Source organism: Drosophila simulans, chromosome 3R (genome assembly GCF_016746395.2).
Source record: "Drosophila simulans strain w501 chromosome 3R, Prin_Dsim_3.1, whole genome shotgun sequence".
Lineage (NCBI taxonomy): Eukaryota > Metazoa > Arthropoda > Insecta > Diptera > Drosophilidae > Drosophila > Drosophila simulans.
Genome location: NC_052523.2, coordinates 26,180,065 through 26,196,574, shown reverse-complemented (window position 1 = coordinate 26,196,574; position 16,510 = coordinate 26,180,065). Strand labels below are relative to the sequence as shown.

The following is a 16,510-nucleotide window of genomic DNA, read 5'->3' as shown; positions in this document are numbered from 1 at the left end:
TAACAGATATTGGCAACACTTTTCCCACAGACATTGAAAAGATTGAGAGAGACGGGTAGTGTAAAATGGAAAGAGAGAGGGCGAGCACACACACATGTAGAGGAAGTGCGGCAGACTGGAGAAAAAACCAAATGCTGAGCGACAGGCGGAGAAAAGGGGGTTGGGAAGGGGGTCTGGATTGAACGGGAAGGAAATTTCTCAGCGGGACATCACGTAGGTGAATGCACCCATTGTATAAAACCAGCGCAAGGCAGACAACTTTCACAGATATGCGGGTACACTTGGAAAAACAGGAGAGAATGCTGATGTCGAGTGTCGCGACTATCATATACCCGGTAGTCAGATAGTGAAGCTCTAAATAAGCTCTAAGCTCTAAAGCAAATTACTGTGGGAATATAGGAATAATTTTTCGCAGTGTACGTGTGCATTTCAGATTGGTTTTCTGTGTGTGCGTTCGCGGGTGAGTTTTGTGTAAATCCCGCTCGTCGCCAACTAAATGCCAATTTCAGAAAATGACGCGGAAAAAAGGAAGGCACACCGTGTAGCTGACACGCAATGCATAATACAGGGGGAGGAGGGCAGATGGGCTCTGGAAAGGTGGACTCAAGGCGCGGAGGAGCATGACCAAAACCTGAGGCGGCCTCCCTCATCCGCCCCAGCCAACAAATATAAATAATTGACAATGACAGAGCGCAGCAAAAGACCAGCGCCAGGAACAACAAATTTAAAATCATTCTCGTGTCGAGGAGACAGGCCAGAAATCAACGAGGGGCACAAGGTGGGCAAGTCACCATCAATCTGTCAAATATTTCCACGCTAAAAGTCAAAACTCCTTACGAAAATAGAGCTCGTCTTTTTCACTTAGGCGAGGGGAATATGATGTCGAAAAATATTGACACACAGTAATGATGCCAAATTAGTTTGACAAATGCATCCAAGTTATAGATACAGTACAGCATTAATAATTATAAATAAAATTATAAATGTAAACTTATATTTTTTATTACAATTTTATGTATAAATACGCTTAGGTTAAAGAGTTTCATTGTGCTCATTCTCAATATATAATGTGTAACTACATCCTCCAGGATTCCCAGAAAAGAAGGAAATGAAATTGATATTGATGGAAACCAAGGCAGACTTGGGCATAATTTCAACATGCTGACCTGTCAACGCTACGAATGGCCGATGGCAAAGGGCCAAGAACACTGTTCAACACTTCATTAGAGCCGTCGTGGAGTGGAGAAGGCCCAGGCCCAGGCCAGGACGGGCAGGGAATCCTTCGCCAAGGACCGCAAATATTTTGCCAGTTTACACGACTTATTTAGCAGCAGCGGATCAAAGGGGGTTCCCAAGTCACGAGCGCCTTTTGATTGATTGAGCAGAGCCCCGGGGAACAGAAGCGCAGACGAAGTCCAAAAGCCCAAGTCAAAAGGTTTTTTGTTAAGCAAATTGTGGCTGGCATTGTGAAAGGTTTCCTAAGCAGTTTGGGCAAAGGCCTGACATTTTGTTTTCGATTGTGAGGGGATTTGTAAGGGGATTTGCAGAGGCAGCAAATAAAGTGGGGCGAAAGTGTGTAAATATTAGAAAGAGTAACCCTTAAAAATGTGCATATATAAATACATTAAAATAAACTATTCAAATGGTTTTCAAATAAACTTTCTCATTTAGTTCTTAAGTTTCTTAAAGATCCCACTGTACCATCAGCTAAAAAAGCGTTGCATACTTTCAGGCTCATCACTTCTTTATCGATAAGAATTTTGCATGCAATTTCTGCGCTGTCTTTCTTGCTGTTTTCCCGCTTGCCTAAGCACATTTATTCGTTTTGTCTGACAACCTTTCGCAAAATGAAGGCCGAGGGGCTGACGAGGAGAATTGGGAACGACTATCATCAGCACCCACACAAGCAAACCTCAATGCAACTAAAAAACGGAAAAAAAGAGGAAAATTGGCAAATGGAAAATCTGCGCCCGGCAGCCAAAAACATAAAACTTTGCACATTCATTGGGTTCGCTACTTTTTCCTTTAGATTTTTTGTTTTCAGTTCTCCTTTGCTGCTGCGACAATTTTCCAGCAGTGGGAAAATTGTGCGCTTTCTTAATTTAATGAAAATTTTCCACTTGGTCGATTGACATTTTGTGTTCTTTGTCGTTTTACTTTTTACTTTTACCTCCGCCCGCGAAACTCGTGGGTGTTGCAAGTTGCAAAGTTTCCTCTGAGGTTTGGCAAATAAACACACAAATTTACTTAGCTTTCTGGGTGGGAAAACGAGGAAAATGGGCGGGAAATGGCGAAAAGTCGCTGCACACTCTGCGGCGGCTGGCGCGCAACTTTTATCATTTTGCCTTTGTTTGGAGCGTGTAATCAAATGCATATTTGCATGCCACCCACCTCCGCAAAACCCTTAAGCTTTGCCTTCGCCTTTTGTATAATTTTCTGCAAGACTTGCGAAAATCTTGCAAAGGCGGCAAAACTTTGCTACCCACCCAAGAGCACAAAAGTATGCAACCCAAAGTCACCGATAAAGAGGACATACAGTGCACAATGTCCTGGAGGTTACACGAATTTATCACAATCCGCAGTCAAAATATATTTCATAAATATTTACATCTTCAAGGGATTATTAATTCGCTTGTAAATATACGAAACGAACAATTAAAACTGCAAAACAATCGATAGCACATCGATATTTTCGATAGTAAGTTTGCTTGACCTATAATAAGAATTTGAATACCTCAAAATCATTTTGGAAAGTATTCAAATATTTAAACTGCATCATTTGCAACAGTGTGCTTGGCCGAAGGGGAAAGATCAAGGGTGGGCGGGATGCCAAAGCGATTGAAGCGACTATAAACTCAATTAGCCAGCCCCCGGACTCCGAATGGCGGCCATAAAAGCGTTGAAGGAATCGAAATGAACTTGGCCAAATGTCATTAGCGCGGGCGGGAGGCGTGGCAGGCACATTAAATGTTATTAACGCATTCGCTTTTGTTGCACCAGCAGCAGTGCAGTTCGATGGAATAGTTATCTAATTTGATATGCCGGGCGAAAGGGGAGCTGGGGTATAAATGCAAGGGGCTTGCTGCCATGCAGTTGTTCAGAAAAGGGGAAGAAAACTCCCCAGCATTGTAACGTGACAATGGACGCCAACACGTAGCGGAAAATTGTGCAAAAGGATCTGCAACTTTAAGGCGTGAGATCCCGCAGCTAAACTGCAAAACTGCCTGAAGGTACGAAAAGTGCAGCATTTACATTCATCATCATAAGTCACTGCCCGGACACAAATGAAATGAAATATCTGCAGAGGTGCCCGGATGGTCCAGGATATTTTCGGTGAATGGGTGTGGGCGGCATCCCCAAATAGAGCCATTCAGCTAAGCCAGCAACACAACACAAAGTGCATCCGCCGGGAGTCGGGATCGGGCAGAGCAGGAATTCTCACTTCCCCCAAACTAATGGCATCCTTCGCAGGACTCACAGGACTCCGCAGGATTCCGCAGGACTCGCTGGATGCAGCACGGCACTCACGTAGAGTAGCTGCAGCTCCGGCATATTTAATAAACTCTAGCAAATTAAGCGGCGCGGGATGGAGGATGCCATAAATCAACAGGTAAGAGGAGCGTGCGTCCACCTGGGAGGCAACGCCACCATCGCAGTTCATTAACATTAGCCGGGCGCGGATTTTCGAGGCATAAGGGGCCAAGGACCCCGGCAGATAATTTGGCCAATGCGAACCTTAACCAGCGCCATTTAACCTGCGTTTGGATATAAATACACTATTGGTTTTGGGTTTCATCAGTTGCCAAACATTAATTATGGAATGTATTTGGATGTGTTTTTCCAAAAATGATTACCAAAGTCTAAGATTACACTTGCAAAGTCTTAAAGCCCTTTCGTTTCGACCTTAAGCCTATGTAATAAAGAGATGATGGACTTCCGAGCTGAGCTGTGAGCCACCTGTTGGCAAATTGATGGACGAAAAGTGGGAAAAGTTCAGCTGGAAAAGTAATTTCGTTGGCAGCGCGCACAGGAAGCAGCCAGTTCCTGTTGCAGCCAAGTCAGTCAGCCACATCCGGCGCAACTTTAAGCCGCATTTCCGCTCATGCAATTTTAATTTGTCAAATGCAAGCGACGCGTTGAGGACGTGGAGGACGCTAAAATTAACTGGAAAATTTTACAATCCTGGCGAGGCGAGGCAAGGCGACGCAGGATTACAGAGCAGGACATGGCAGCAGGAGTCGCTGCCGTAGCTGCCGAAATGAGGATGCCGACGAGCCACTCGAATTGGACCATTAGTTTCGACGGCATTAGTTTGGCGCTTTCATGGCCCAGACGATGCAGACGAATAAATAAGAGACGAGCAGCGGGACGCAGATGAAGACGGAGATGGGAATAGATGTGGATTATCCAGGAGTGGGGACGGGAGTTCCGTGGTTCCCCCGCCCAGGACGAAGTGGACCGAGGCGGACCAGCGAGGATCCCCTGGCGAAATTATGCATGTAATAAAATGCGGCTGCCTCGACGGCAGCTGCAACAACCCGTGCACAGCCACGCCCATACGCCCACTTATGCCGCGAGCCAAATTTAAGTGCATTAACATAAAGCGGTCGAGCCACAGTGGGATCAAGGCTTTTGGAAAAAGTTGAAATACAAATATTTAAATGGCTTCAATGATTCCAAAATTATCTGCAAAAGTGTTTAAAAGTATGCAACAATTTTGAGTTCGAAAGCCCCACATTCCGACTCATTCCGATGGAACATTTTCCCAGCCCACTGTGCATGTTAGCCCCAACAAGATAAATAAACTTTTGTGTGAAACCGTCTTGGAGGAGGGCATGGGTTCCACTCCCCCTGAAAAGGGGGAATTCGGCTGCTCTGATGAGTGCAACGACTTGGCAGCAGCGCTAAGCGTCAGCATCATCGACACTTTTGGCAGGAAGCATTCGCGGGGCTCAGACGTATAGTTTATATAGCGCCGACGACTACGGGACATGGCCAGGAAGCTCGTCTGGCTGGGAGTCTCCGGAGTGTGTGAGACATTAACAGACTCGTAAACTGGCAGTTGCTTGTTATGTTGATTACACAACTCGTGCGGGCGTGGGAGCAAATGAAAATAAAGTTCGCCAGCCCGACTTGCACTTGAAATCCACGCAGTAAAGGTATTACCTTAAACTTGAATACAATAACTCCTTGCGTCGTTTTCAGCCAACGGTCTACAGAACTTTGAGTCTTAATGATTCCTCTTCTGTATCTTGGGCTACACGATTGAAGCGGTTTAAAGTCACCTCGCGTAGGCCATCACCGAAGTATGCAACACTTGGTGCCACGCCCCATTGGTACGTGCCTGGCCAGGATCACCCGCCCTTTCGACCCACAACACCCGCGACAGCACAACTGTCAGCTGCCCTTCGGAAAAGCTTCGAAGGAAACGGAACTAAAAGAGGAAACTTAAACAGAAACAAACAGCGGGAAACTAGCAACTGGCTTGTGGCAAGAGTTGAAAGTTGAATGTCTGGCAAATGCCGCGGCAATGCCCCCAGAATGCAGCGCCAGTGGAAAATGCATTTTCCGAAGGGGAACTTTTCACACGCAGCGCCAAATCTGCCAAAGCCACTTTTCGGTATTGTTTTTTGTTGCTTTCCAAAATTTATTGCAACACTCGCTGGAGGAGCTGCTATACTTCACCCGCACCTCCATCTCCAACTCCAACTCCACCTTCATCCCTAAAAATCCAAAGCGATGCTGGCTTTATCTCTTCGCTGTCTGTCTGTCAGAGGATATTTATCTGGCACGTTAAGTTTACTTTTGCCCCCTTCGATCCACTGCCACTTTCCTCGAACATTTCCCTCGCTTTCCACCCAACCGCTCGTTTCATAATTTTTCGCCTCGCGGCCAAATTGTCGTCTTTATTTGCAGCATGGAAATGCTCGAGCGCAATTTCCCATTTCCATTTCCATTCCACTACACACACACACATATCCGAGCGGCAAACGCTGCCCGATGCGAGATTTTCCCGCATGACATTTGCGATTTTCCGCACATTTTGTACTTTATTGAACTGTTTGTCACATGACGTTTAGTATTTTGCGAGCTGCGCCAGCTGCAGGCGAACACAACCCACATGCACAGCATGAAAGCGGGAGGAATCGGCTAGGATTGGGGTCCAACGAGGACGAGGAAGTACTCCTCCAACTTGAAATCGGATGAAACTTAAGGGAGCCTAAAAGTAACGAAGGTGCTTCCCCTTAAGGTGTCTAAGAGTATGCAACAGTTATTTGACGTTTATATTCCGATTGATAGGTAAGTGCTTTTTATAGCAGACCATCCTTTGGTAACTCCACTGTACCTTCCATCACCATCAACATGCTCGAATTTTAAGCGAATAAAAGGGGGGATGGATGGAGCCAGCTGACCCCCTTATTACAAAGCCATGTAAACTTGATGAAAATCAAATGGAAATAAAAACGGACAGCACTCATAAACAATAATATTGCGGGCAAGCTTTCTCGAACGGAAACTTTTTGGAAAAGCGGGAAAAAGGAAACTTCCACCAGAGCGGCGAAAGCAACTTAATAAAAACAAAAATGTATGAAATACTTTTACGACTTTCGAAGACATTTTTACAACTTGCTGGCAAGTTTTGCTAACGATATGCGAGATGCACACAGAACTCGGGATCGCCAGCTGCATCCCAGGACTCGAGCGTCCTGGTCAAATGGATACGTCGCATCATAAAACCGAAAGTCATTTCGCGCAGAACGTGTCTACACAAAATCCAGGAGCGGGAGAGCTGGCGAATGTCCGGCCAAGAAGCCAAAGTCATCGCAGCCAATAATAATTCCAATTGTAGTGCAGTGACAATTTTCTGTTCCTTGGCTGCAAGGATGCGCTCTTTTGGGCACTTTTGGGTACATTGTACCCCGAACAATGGTCAGCAGAAGACTTTTTATTGCCCAGCGTTGGCATTTTAAGTGCAGCCAGCCAAGGAGCACCATCGGAGCACCATCGGAGCACCATCGCAGCTCCATCGGCAGTGGCAACATTATTTGGCCAATGTAGACGACATGACGCGGCCATTAAGAGCAACAAATAAGCAAACAATAACAAGAAGCCGCGCCCGATGAGCTGGGGAGAAATTAAGAAAAAATGCTTACAGCAACACTTCCCCCCTCACGCTCTGTAATCAAAGTAGTAGGACTTCATTGCACAGAAAGAAATAAGAGGTCATTTCATATCGAATTGACTCCTATCTCTCGCATGACTTTCATAAATTACAAAGAATTCACATTAAACTACTTCACAGTCGCTAGTTATCTAGCCAATATATCACTATTTTCGTATAGTTAAGTGCCACTGGCATAATTCCTTAGCAAACCTATATAAATTCTATTTTTATAGAGAAAAGTGAAGTTACAAAAAATATTTGCTCTCTATGGTCGGGCTATTTATCTATCGATCTGTTTGGATATTTCGACGCGATAACGATACTTTGGCTTATGAAAATTGATTGCAAACGAGCTGGGCGCGTCTTCCATTTCTAAGCAAGATGGGTGGGAATGGTTCTCTTGTGGCATTGCTGATAGTGAAGCAATAAGGCGTAGCTGGATTATACAGATTCACTAGCTCAGGCATAAGATATGAAATGCCGAATAAATAAACAAACAAAATCTACGCGGAAACATAATTGAATCAGCAAAAAACTCGTTGAAATGAAGAGGTAGCGATATGAAAGTGCAGATAGCGATAGATACAGAGATTTCAGCTGTCTCGCTGCCTGACCAATTCGTTTAGTTTCGCAAAAGCTAATTAGCAACTAAAGTGAAATTAAAGCAGAGCCAAGTCAAGCCAACGACTAATGGTCTTTGTGTTGCAAAAATGGGAAAAAGGGGAAGACAAGAGGAAGGTGCTACAACTAATTAAATGCAATAAGCTATGGCAACTGCTGGACGTGAACAGGAACTGCTGGGGATTCCAGGAGTCAGGATGCGGAGCACAGCACAGGACAGGTAACGCCGCCGGACGAGTGACAACTTTGTTTTGATGTGACGGACTCTTCCGGCTTCCTTCCTGCCCTCCGCGTCCATTGCAACCCACCAACTAACGACGAACGCGTTTTAATTTGCACATTAAAGTAATTAGTTTAGCATTAGTTAGCTGTAGTTTGTTTTAATGAGTCGCGAGTTTTCGGAGTTGGACGATGCCACTTACCGCTCTTGAAGGTGGCCATCAGGCGTTCGGAATCTGCTCCATGCTGGCACGAAAACAAAGAGGTGTCAAGTAGATCCTTGGGCAAATATCCCAATAAGTCATGCATCCTGAAATCAAAGGAGGAAACAAATGAGAATTAACGTTACTATCCTCTAGACGGAATCCCATTTTAATGCTTTTCTGGGCTGCTTAATATGTTTACGTAACCTATCTATTAATTTGAGCTTGTTTATAACCTACATAAGTGCTTAATTGCCACAACAATTGATAATTTATCGTCAGAGATCGATTTCTTATAGAAATTAGTTTTGCTTGTGCAAAACAGCAAATAATTTGTTGAGTAAATGACAGTTAAGTGCCACTTTTGGCAGAACAATTATTCAATCACTCAAAAATGTAATTCTGAGCAACCTAACAGCTATGGTTTTTAAAATGGGATTTGCGTCTTTAAGTCTGTATGTATCTCACTTGTCATCCACATAGGTGAAACGCATATCCAGGGAGTGTTTGGTAAGGAAGGTGCTGGTTCCCAACGGAATCTCAATGTTCGACGGATGCGGAATGGGTCGGCCAATGGCCATCAGCAGACGCTCGCCCTTGGCATTGACCACCAAGTGTCCCGTGATGTGAATGACCTGAAAACCCCAATGAGGCAAGGGTTAGTAGGTGGTATGGTGTCTCAAACTCATTTAGCTCACCTTATACGAAGCGCTCTTGATGTTGATGCTTCGTCCACGACTGGTCAAGGTGCACTTCAAGCGCACAAACAGATCCCGGTGATGGGTGCTCACTCCAGAGTTCTGCTGCGGCTCGTCCTTGACCTTCTGGGCAAGTTCACGCTTCAGGCTGAGAGCCTCCTTGATCTCGGCGTGATCGCACTGGTGCGAGTACTCCCAGATCTGCTGGCCAAGTGTGTCAATCTGCGGAAAGTTGTGAGCAAGTTAGAATCTTCTTCAACGAAGTATTTGGATACACTCACCTTGGTGATGCCCAGATACTCGACTACGTTTTCGGACACGTAGGTGATGTCTCCCTCGTGGGACAAGACCAGCAGAAATCCGTCCATGGTCTGTTTGAGGAGCTCTCTGGCCTCAGCACCGTTTAGCCAATCCTCACTGCCCATTTCCAGCTTGGGCTTGACTTCCTGCTGATCCTCTGCAGTTTCAATGTCCTGCTTAATGGCATCATTGCAGTCGCGCAAGCTGGGCACTGAAATAAGTAATATATTAGATGGTGCTAACAAAGATTTCATCCTAAGGAACACTCACCGAACTGCAGCATCTCGCGAATCTTGAGGAAAGCGATGGTGATCCTCATCACGGAGGCCTTGTCCAGTTGGTTGACATCGTCGGTTTTCAATGGCAAAGCAGCCGAGAGTTCCATGAATATCTCCGTCTCCTTGGAGCGACGACATCTGGCCGCATCGCGAGACTTTTCCTTGCGTTTTTCATTGTTCCTGCAAAGATCGATCGGATGGAAAATTAGCATAAGCTCAAAACGATCACGTACGCCACTGATCGGTGGGAAAAGGGGCGATCTAGAACGGGGAGGCTGTCTGAAATATGCGTGCATTTGCATGGCTGCACTTTTATACCCGTTTGATTGCTTCTGATTCAATTCACGCGGCCAGAGCTCGCAATTTTTCAATTAAGCAAAACGCTTGTATTTTTCGCTTTTGTTGCCAGGCCGAGCGAAAAAACAAAAGGCGATCGACACGGCGCCAAAATTCTCGGCAGCTATTCCTAGCCCAGTCTTTTCGAAAAACACTTAACTAATTACACTGACTACGAATATAAATAATAATGAAGACCAAAGTAGAAGCTGGTAATCAAAATACTACTGCAGAACAATAAATTATATTGATACAACAATTCTAATATAGCCTCATATCTGAAAAGAATCTCAATGTCGCGACTTTGTAAAAGTATTTTTCTTTTCAGCGATGGTGATAAGGAATTTCTTCGCATTCCTCATCTACAGAGTCTTGAAAAACATTCCGAATAAATCCAATATTCATTGGTATTGCCTAGAGGATCCTGACCTACAGAGACGCCCCCTTGGGATACCTGTGCATTCCGAGCTGGCAGAAGAGCCCGGGGGCTTAGATAGTTTATAACGTCTGCTTCGGATTCCGAGAATAGCCGGCAGTCACACGTTCCACTGATAAAAAGTAGCTAAGTTGCCTTGGCACCAATTTTCGGTGCTGGTCTTTTGGAATATTTCGCCAGGGGATTGACAAAACACCGATGATTTGGCAATTAGCGACTCTGCAGAGTTAGTTGTCATCGCTGGATGAGTAAGTCCCACTTAAACCCTGGGTATCGACTCGTCTACATTGGCGACGTGTTTTAATCGGCAACCAAGCAGGCAAATCGATCGTACACACTTGTAGGACGACAGAGCACTGACCTCACACACACGACTGGCACTATCTTTATGCCACTACGAGAATATTGTGGGAAATTCTAAGAAAAGACGGATGGCCCTCCCGCGGGACTGCGGGAAAATTGTAGCAGCAACTGTAGTCAGTTTGCCAAGAAAATCTCGTGAGCAGCCGCCTGCAAGAACATAACTCGTGGCTCTTAATATTTTATTTATTATCGAAATAGTGGGCGAACTTGTATAATCCACGGGTGACGCCCATTTCGGCACGTACATTTGCTTCCTGGCCTTTTGGTAAAATTTGCCAACGCTGCTTTATTGATTCGCTGGGATGAAAAAAGACCTGACCACGTCAGGTGGTTCGGTTGTGAAAATCTACCCGGCAACAACGCGAAAATGTCAAACTTTTTTGCTAACAAGCCTTAAACACCGCCTGTCAACGGAGGAGTTCCAATCATCAAAAGTCCATCATATCAGCCGACAAAGGCACAGTACAATATGATCTATTGTCAGTCTGCCGCCTGTCTAATAAAGGCTTAAGTATCTATTAAAAAAGGTATTCCCGCTTTCATTTGTTTGAATAAGTCGAGGCAAACTGCTTAGTTGTTGAACATAATCTTCTATTATGACATCTTTAAATATGAGATAGGGGCCACACTAATCGATCGATTGTAAACAGAGGAAATCCTAAAATACACAATGCGAATTCTGACTTTGAAAGAATTTATAATATTAAAGGAGTATTCTGAACGCCCAGGTAAAACGTTGATTAGGAAACTCTGTGAAAGTGAGGAAACAATGCATTCAAATAAATCAAAATAAATAAAACAGAAACCAGTTGAGATAAGAGGGCTTTTCATTGTCAATCAACGCACTGATTGATGGAAACCAGGCAAAAGTTTGAAGCGAAACTCGAATGGCTGCTCAGATAATTATTATATAGTATTATATTACTTCGCTATCAAAGTGCACACTAATATAGACGTAGACTCGTGGATTTCTATATATTATATATGCATTAATAAACACAAATCCGATAGTCCGTAGCTGGTGGCCCATAGAAAGCGGCTGAGAGTGACTTTGAATTGCATGCTAATGGCCTGCTTAAATGGAGTGATATTCGCCGGGGGGTGGGGTTTTGGTGGGGGTGGTATGCTCATATATATATTTTCGATCGGGCCATTGTCTGTTCATTAGAACAGAGGCAAGTACGGCCTGTTAAATATTCTGCCTGCGCCAGCAGAATTGCCTTGTTATTGCCGCTGGTGCTGCTGCTGTTGTTGTTGCTAAGTATTTCCGCTCCAAAGCAGCTCAAAACACTGACAAAAATTAAGCTATAATATTGAAAACACACCTTAAAATGTATACTACCTTCTGTAAAGATAATAATTTACGAAAACCTAATCCTTTCGATGTTAATAATGATGTATTATGATGATCTTAAGATACCATTCTCCGCACTTTGTGTATTCAATGCGTTTGGATATGTAAGCACCACGATCCCATCACGTGGGCATCTAAGTCCTGCTGGCTTATCCCACAACACCTTAGGATACTGACCCGCTGCTGTTTGAGTTTGAATTGCGAGCATTGCGAAATGTCGGCCAAGCTCCCTCCAAGTGCGCGGTATCTCCGGGCGAGATATCAGCGAAAACACATAAAATACAACTCGAGGTGCTAATGCCAAGTTCATGGGACAGTAAATCGAGGCAGCAGCGGGTCAGGGATGTTTGGTCTCTTCTTGGGAGCAGCATAAAGTGGCTGGAGTTCTTCGGGCAGCGCCGTCTGCAATTGCGTCAGTTTGGTTTCGGCTCATTAGCATGGAGATGGGCCAGCCGAATTTGGCTTAAACGTGTGCAAAACGTAAATAAACCAAATCCGACGACCATTCCAAACACATTTGCTTGCTGCGCACGTTGCATGCAAAGTTTTCGAAGCAGGAGAAATCCAGGGAAAGGGGCTGTAATCTGCGTCAATCGCCAGATAATCGTACATACATCAACCAGATGGATTTTGGAACCTTCAGGAGACCCCTAACGCGTGGCCACGTGACGATAACTCCTTGGGAAATACCCCACATAAAGTCATCGGTGGCAGATAACAATTACACAACAGCACAAGTGACAAACAATTTTCAAGTTTCATTAACCATATACCAGCCATTTAATAATTTCTACGCAACAATCGATGCGAGAGGGAAAGTCTTTTCCCGCCCACAATCTTATAAAGGGCACCTCTCTTGGGAATAACCCACCGAACCTTGACTCATACGACACCTCTCTCGCGCCATAGCTCCGTCCCCCTCGCCCTATCTCTGGCTGCGTATCTAAATATTATTATAAAAGCGATTCACAAATAAGCATAGATAAGTGCAGCGCCGTTTGCTTTCGGCTCGGGTTTTACAATGGAACACGGCCAATTTTCTAGAGAGCTCAGCTCGTTCAGGTGCCTCCAGGAAAATGTAGATCGCTAGTGGCATTCTGCCACCGATTCTAACTGGTTTTCGTTTTGTTTACTTAAATGAGCACTCCACAGTTATGTAACAACAATTAATACGCAAAATTGTGTAAATATTCGTACTTCAATACTATTTGATATTTGATGACAGCGCAAAATCACAGAATCACCCAAAACAACAAATGGACCAACCATTGGTCGTCACTCACATGAAGTCCTCGATGTCAACGAACTGGGAGAACTGGCAAGGTTGGGTGTTGGTGGGGGCGTAGCCGTAGCAGTAGGCGTAGCTCCAGGGGCGACTTTCGCGGCAGGGCGTGGCCACGTTCAGGAGCGAGCCCCTCTGGCGGTAGAAGGCGTCCTGGGGCTGCTGCTGGTGGTACGGATGGTACCTTTGCATCCCAGCGGAGGACATATTGGGGCCGAGTATGGCGCCCACAAAGGGTTGGCTTCCGGGAGCAGGGCCATTGTAGAATGACCCGTTGCCAAAGTTCACAGTGGGTTCATTGATGGGCATTCGCCCAAAAGCTGGGCCATTGCTCAGCTGCTGCTGCCGCTGCTGCTGCGGCTTGGGATCGCACTCGTAGAAAGTAGAACCGGGGATCACATCTTCGCCGTAGAAGGAATTGTCGCCGGGACACGAGAAATCGCAGCTCTCGAAGGGATTAAACATTGAGTGCGCCGTTTGTTTCGCTGGAATCCGGCTAAGCCCATCGATGATGAACACACACACGCGTGCGATAAGAGCTGATAGTGTTTTGATTTGGCCACAACTTCACTGCTACGAATATTTTGGTAGAACACGACGTACGGGAGTTCGAGCGCTAAATGAGCGAAAGGTTCCATAGCCTCGAAGCCATCATATTTATACCTGGGCAGCCGCACCGAAAAAATCGCAAAAGAGCGGAGAGCCGACGCGAACGTCAGATTCCGTGTGCTATCAGACAAGTTTGCCTATCCGGACAAGTGCGCTCCGGGCGGAGTGATAAGATAAAGTCCGGTCCGCCCGCCTCGTAAAAGCATTCAGGTGGCAGGGAGCCAGCGCTTCGGTTCTGCCCAATGGGGCGATAACGGCGAACCGACTGAGTGGCGGATTCAAATTAGAGCCATATAAATTATGTCAGTGCGCCCCACTTCAGCCGATAATTGACCCGCACCACATAGTCTACTTTGCAGCGCCGCCGCAAAATTTCCGCACGTCCAGGACCCATTTTCCGCCCATTTCCCTCGCTCACAAACTGCAGTGCACGGCACTGTCATGTTATAATTTTAGAATATCTGCACCGAGAAAACAGTGCCACGCAAACTTCATCAAATATTCGAAAATTTAGACTATTTACCCGCGGAATTGATGAACAATTTTGAAGGATTTCTAAAACTAACCAACATTTGCACACATTAGAAACCAACGAGAAGAAATATTGGAGAATTGATCTTTTCTCACTGTGCGAGAAAAGCTGCTTGGATGACTAAATACTTTCAGACTTATCCACGATTTCCCTAGTCGGCCGATAAGAACTATAGCATAGGAGTTAAATATTTGGATTAGTTTGGCAAACAGCACGGAAAGTGAAACGAGATAAGGAAAGCTAGTTCCCCGGCCCAACCAAACGTAATCAAATCGCAATGTAATCAGCTCGTGGAGAAGGCAAAGGAACAGGCAGGGTCAACTTAAATCACTGCGATAACCCCTTGTTTACCTGTTTATGCTACACCCGTCTATCACCCAACTATTTCGATGTTAAAATGTATTTCATATAAAAAAGAGTAAAAGTAGTCATTCTTCTTGGTGATACTCAGCGCAGTCTAAAAACTTTTTCTTTTTCCGCAGACTGCCAGAAGTTTGTCCTTATGATCATTAGCTATGCTGTCATCTTGCATCATTCAAGGACTATCATATAGATGCTCTGTCAATCCTTTAGGTTGCTACAGTAACACCCTTGCGATGACGAATTATTTCAAAAGATGTCGTAAAAAGTTCATCGAGTTGTGGCAAGACTAGTGGTTAATACTTAATCCAAAGGAATAGCTGTTTACAACAGAACATCGTAAAGATCTTATCCATTCCCAAGAAAGAAGTTCCTTTGTTCTTGATAATTAATTCCCCACAGCAAAAAATGACATCCAAACTGGTTTTGCGATAATCACAGTCCGAAATTTTTGCTCATTTCACAAAACCTGCGGGGAATTTTCAGCGACTGATTCCAATTTATCGCCTTTAATATAAATTTGAACTTTCCCTGCCAGCAATTGCAAAATCATAACTTACACCGAATGCGATGCATATAGAGCTCAAATACAACTGAACAACCGAAAAAGATTCGGAAGCTGCGCTACCTTCACTCTGTCTCCCTCACTACGCTTATATCCGTCTCTCTCGCTGCATCAAGTTCAATTTCATACAGAGAGAGAAAATTCATAGACAAATATATTGAATTTCGTGTTGGAAGGGGTTTCAAAGTAATAGCTTGGTAAAAATTTCTCTAAGTCTGAACTTTGGATCTAACTGGATCTAACTGTTAGATATATGATAACCACGTATTTTTTTCAGTGCTTCAGTAGCAAGCAAGAGTGTGTGCATGGAAGCAGAAGAAGATCAACAATAACTCCACGAGCCTAATACTTGAATACAATGCCATCCATCTTTCTCTTTCTCCCTACATATGTTGTATATACGTATAGTAGCCCCATAACACCCCCCTCGGGCGATTCCATCCTCCCCGTATCGTCACATTTTTAGTTCGATTGCGCAAAAAGTAGGTCGTCGTGGCCAGACGTGAAACAACAACAACAATAACAACAGCAGGGCATATCATTTAAATATTTTACAATACACACATGATTGTGTGTAAGCGTGTTTTACTTTTGTGCGTTTCTCTGCGTTGGTATTGGAAATTTATTTATTGCTGGCTGGTTTTTAAGTTTATTCATTAGCTTCTTGGCGCAGGCCTAACAGCTTATAGAAATAACGTAAAAAGAAAAACAAGCATGAAAAATCTTGATTCAGATTCTTTCCTCCTCCAAATGCCGCCATCCAAGTCAACTTGTAATAATTCACTTTTATTGAGGTCACACCGTAGCTGCAGTTACGATCTGTTCAAGATCGCGTGTGCTGCAATCGAAAGAGTCGACCGATAGGCAAAGCGATGAACAATCGGAAAAATCGATGTTCAATTGGTGTAAAAATGTTTAGGAAAATGCAATAAGACAATATAAGATTATTTGCCAAGCTTTCTCTAAGGTCCAAATTCAATTTCACATCATGAGACGACGTAAGTCAATTGTTTTCATGTGTCGCACTGCAAAATACATTGGAACCAGTTTGGGACAAATGGGAAAGACGCGATTTGTCGGTCAGTGGGCCTAATCGAAGCTAGAGCGCATTTTGAAAATGGTTATAGAACCGCTTTTCGGCTTTTCCACACTTATTTCAATCAGTTTTACGGTAGTCACGTAGGCCAAA

General features: G+C 44.5%; 1 protein-coding gene across 3 annotated transcripts in view; it reads right to left on the bottom strand.

Annotated features, from left to right (window-relative positions):
• The window catches only part of LOC6730177 (protein similar), a 62,947-nt gene that overhangs the window by 44,342 nt on the left and 2,095 nt on the right, over positions 1-16,510 (bottom strand). For 2 of the 3 annotated variants that reach the window (XM_016177830.3, XM_039294449.2), the window contains exons 1-6: positions 13,257-13,735; positions 9,477-9,664; positions 9,188-9,417; positions 8,907-9,128; positions 8,677-8,843; positions 8,209-8,315 (exon numbers count right to left, since the gene is read on the bottom strand). In XM_016177830.3, coding sequence (XP_016036935.1) covers positions 8,209-8,315; positions 8,677-8,843; positions 8,907-9,128; positions 9,188-9,417; positions 9,477-9,664; positions 13,257-13,720 — 1,378 coding nt within the window. In that variant the 5' untranslated portion in view covers positions 13,721-13,735. Of the gene's footprint in view, positions 1-8,208; positions 8,316-8,676; positions 8,844-8,906; positions 9,129-9,187; positions 9,418-9,476; positions 9,665-13,256; positions 13,736-16,510 lie in introns of those variants that run through there. The other variant, XM_002105432.4, reaches the window with a different exon arrangement.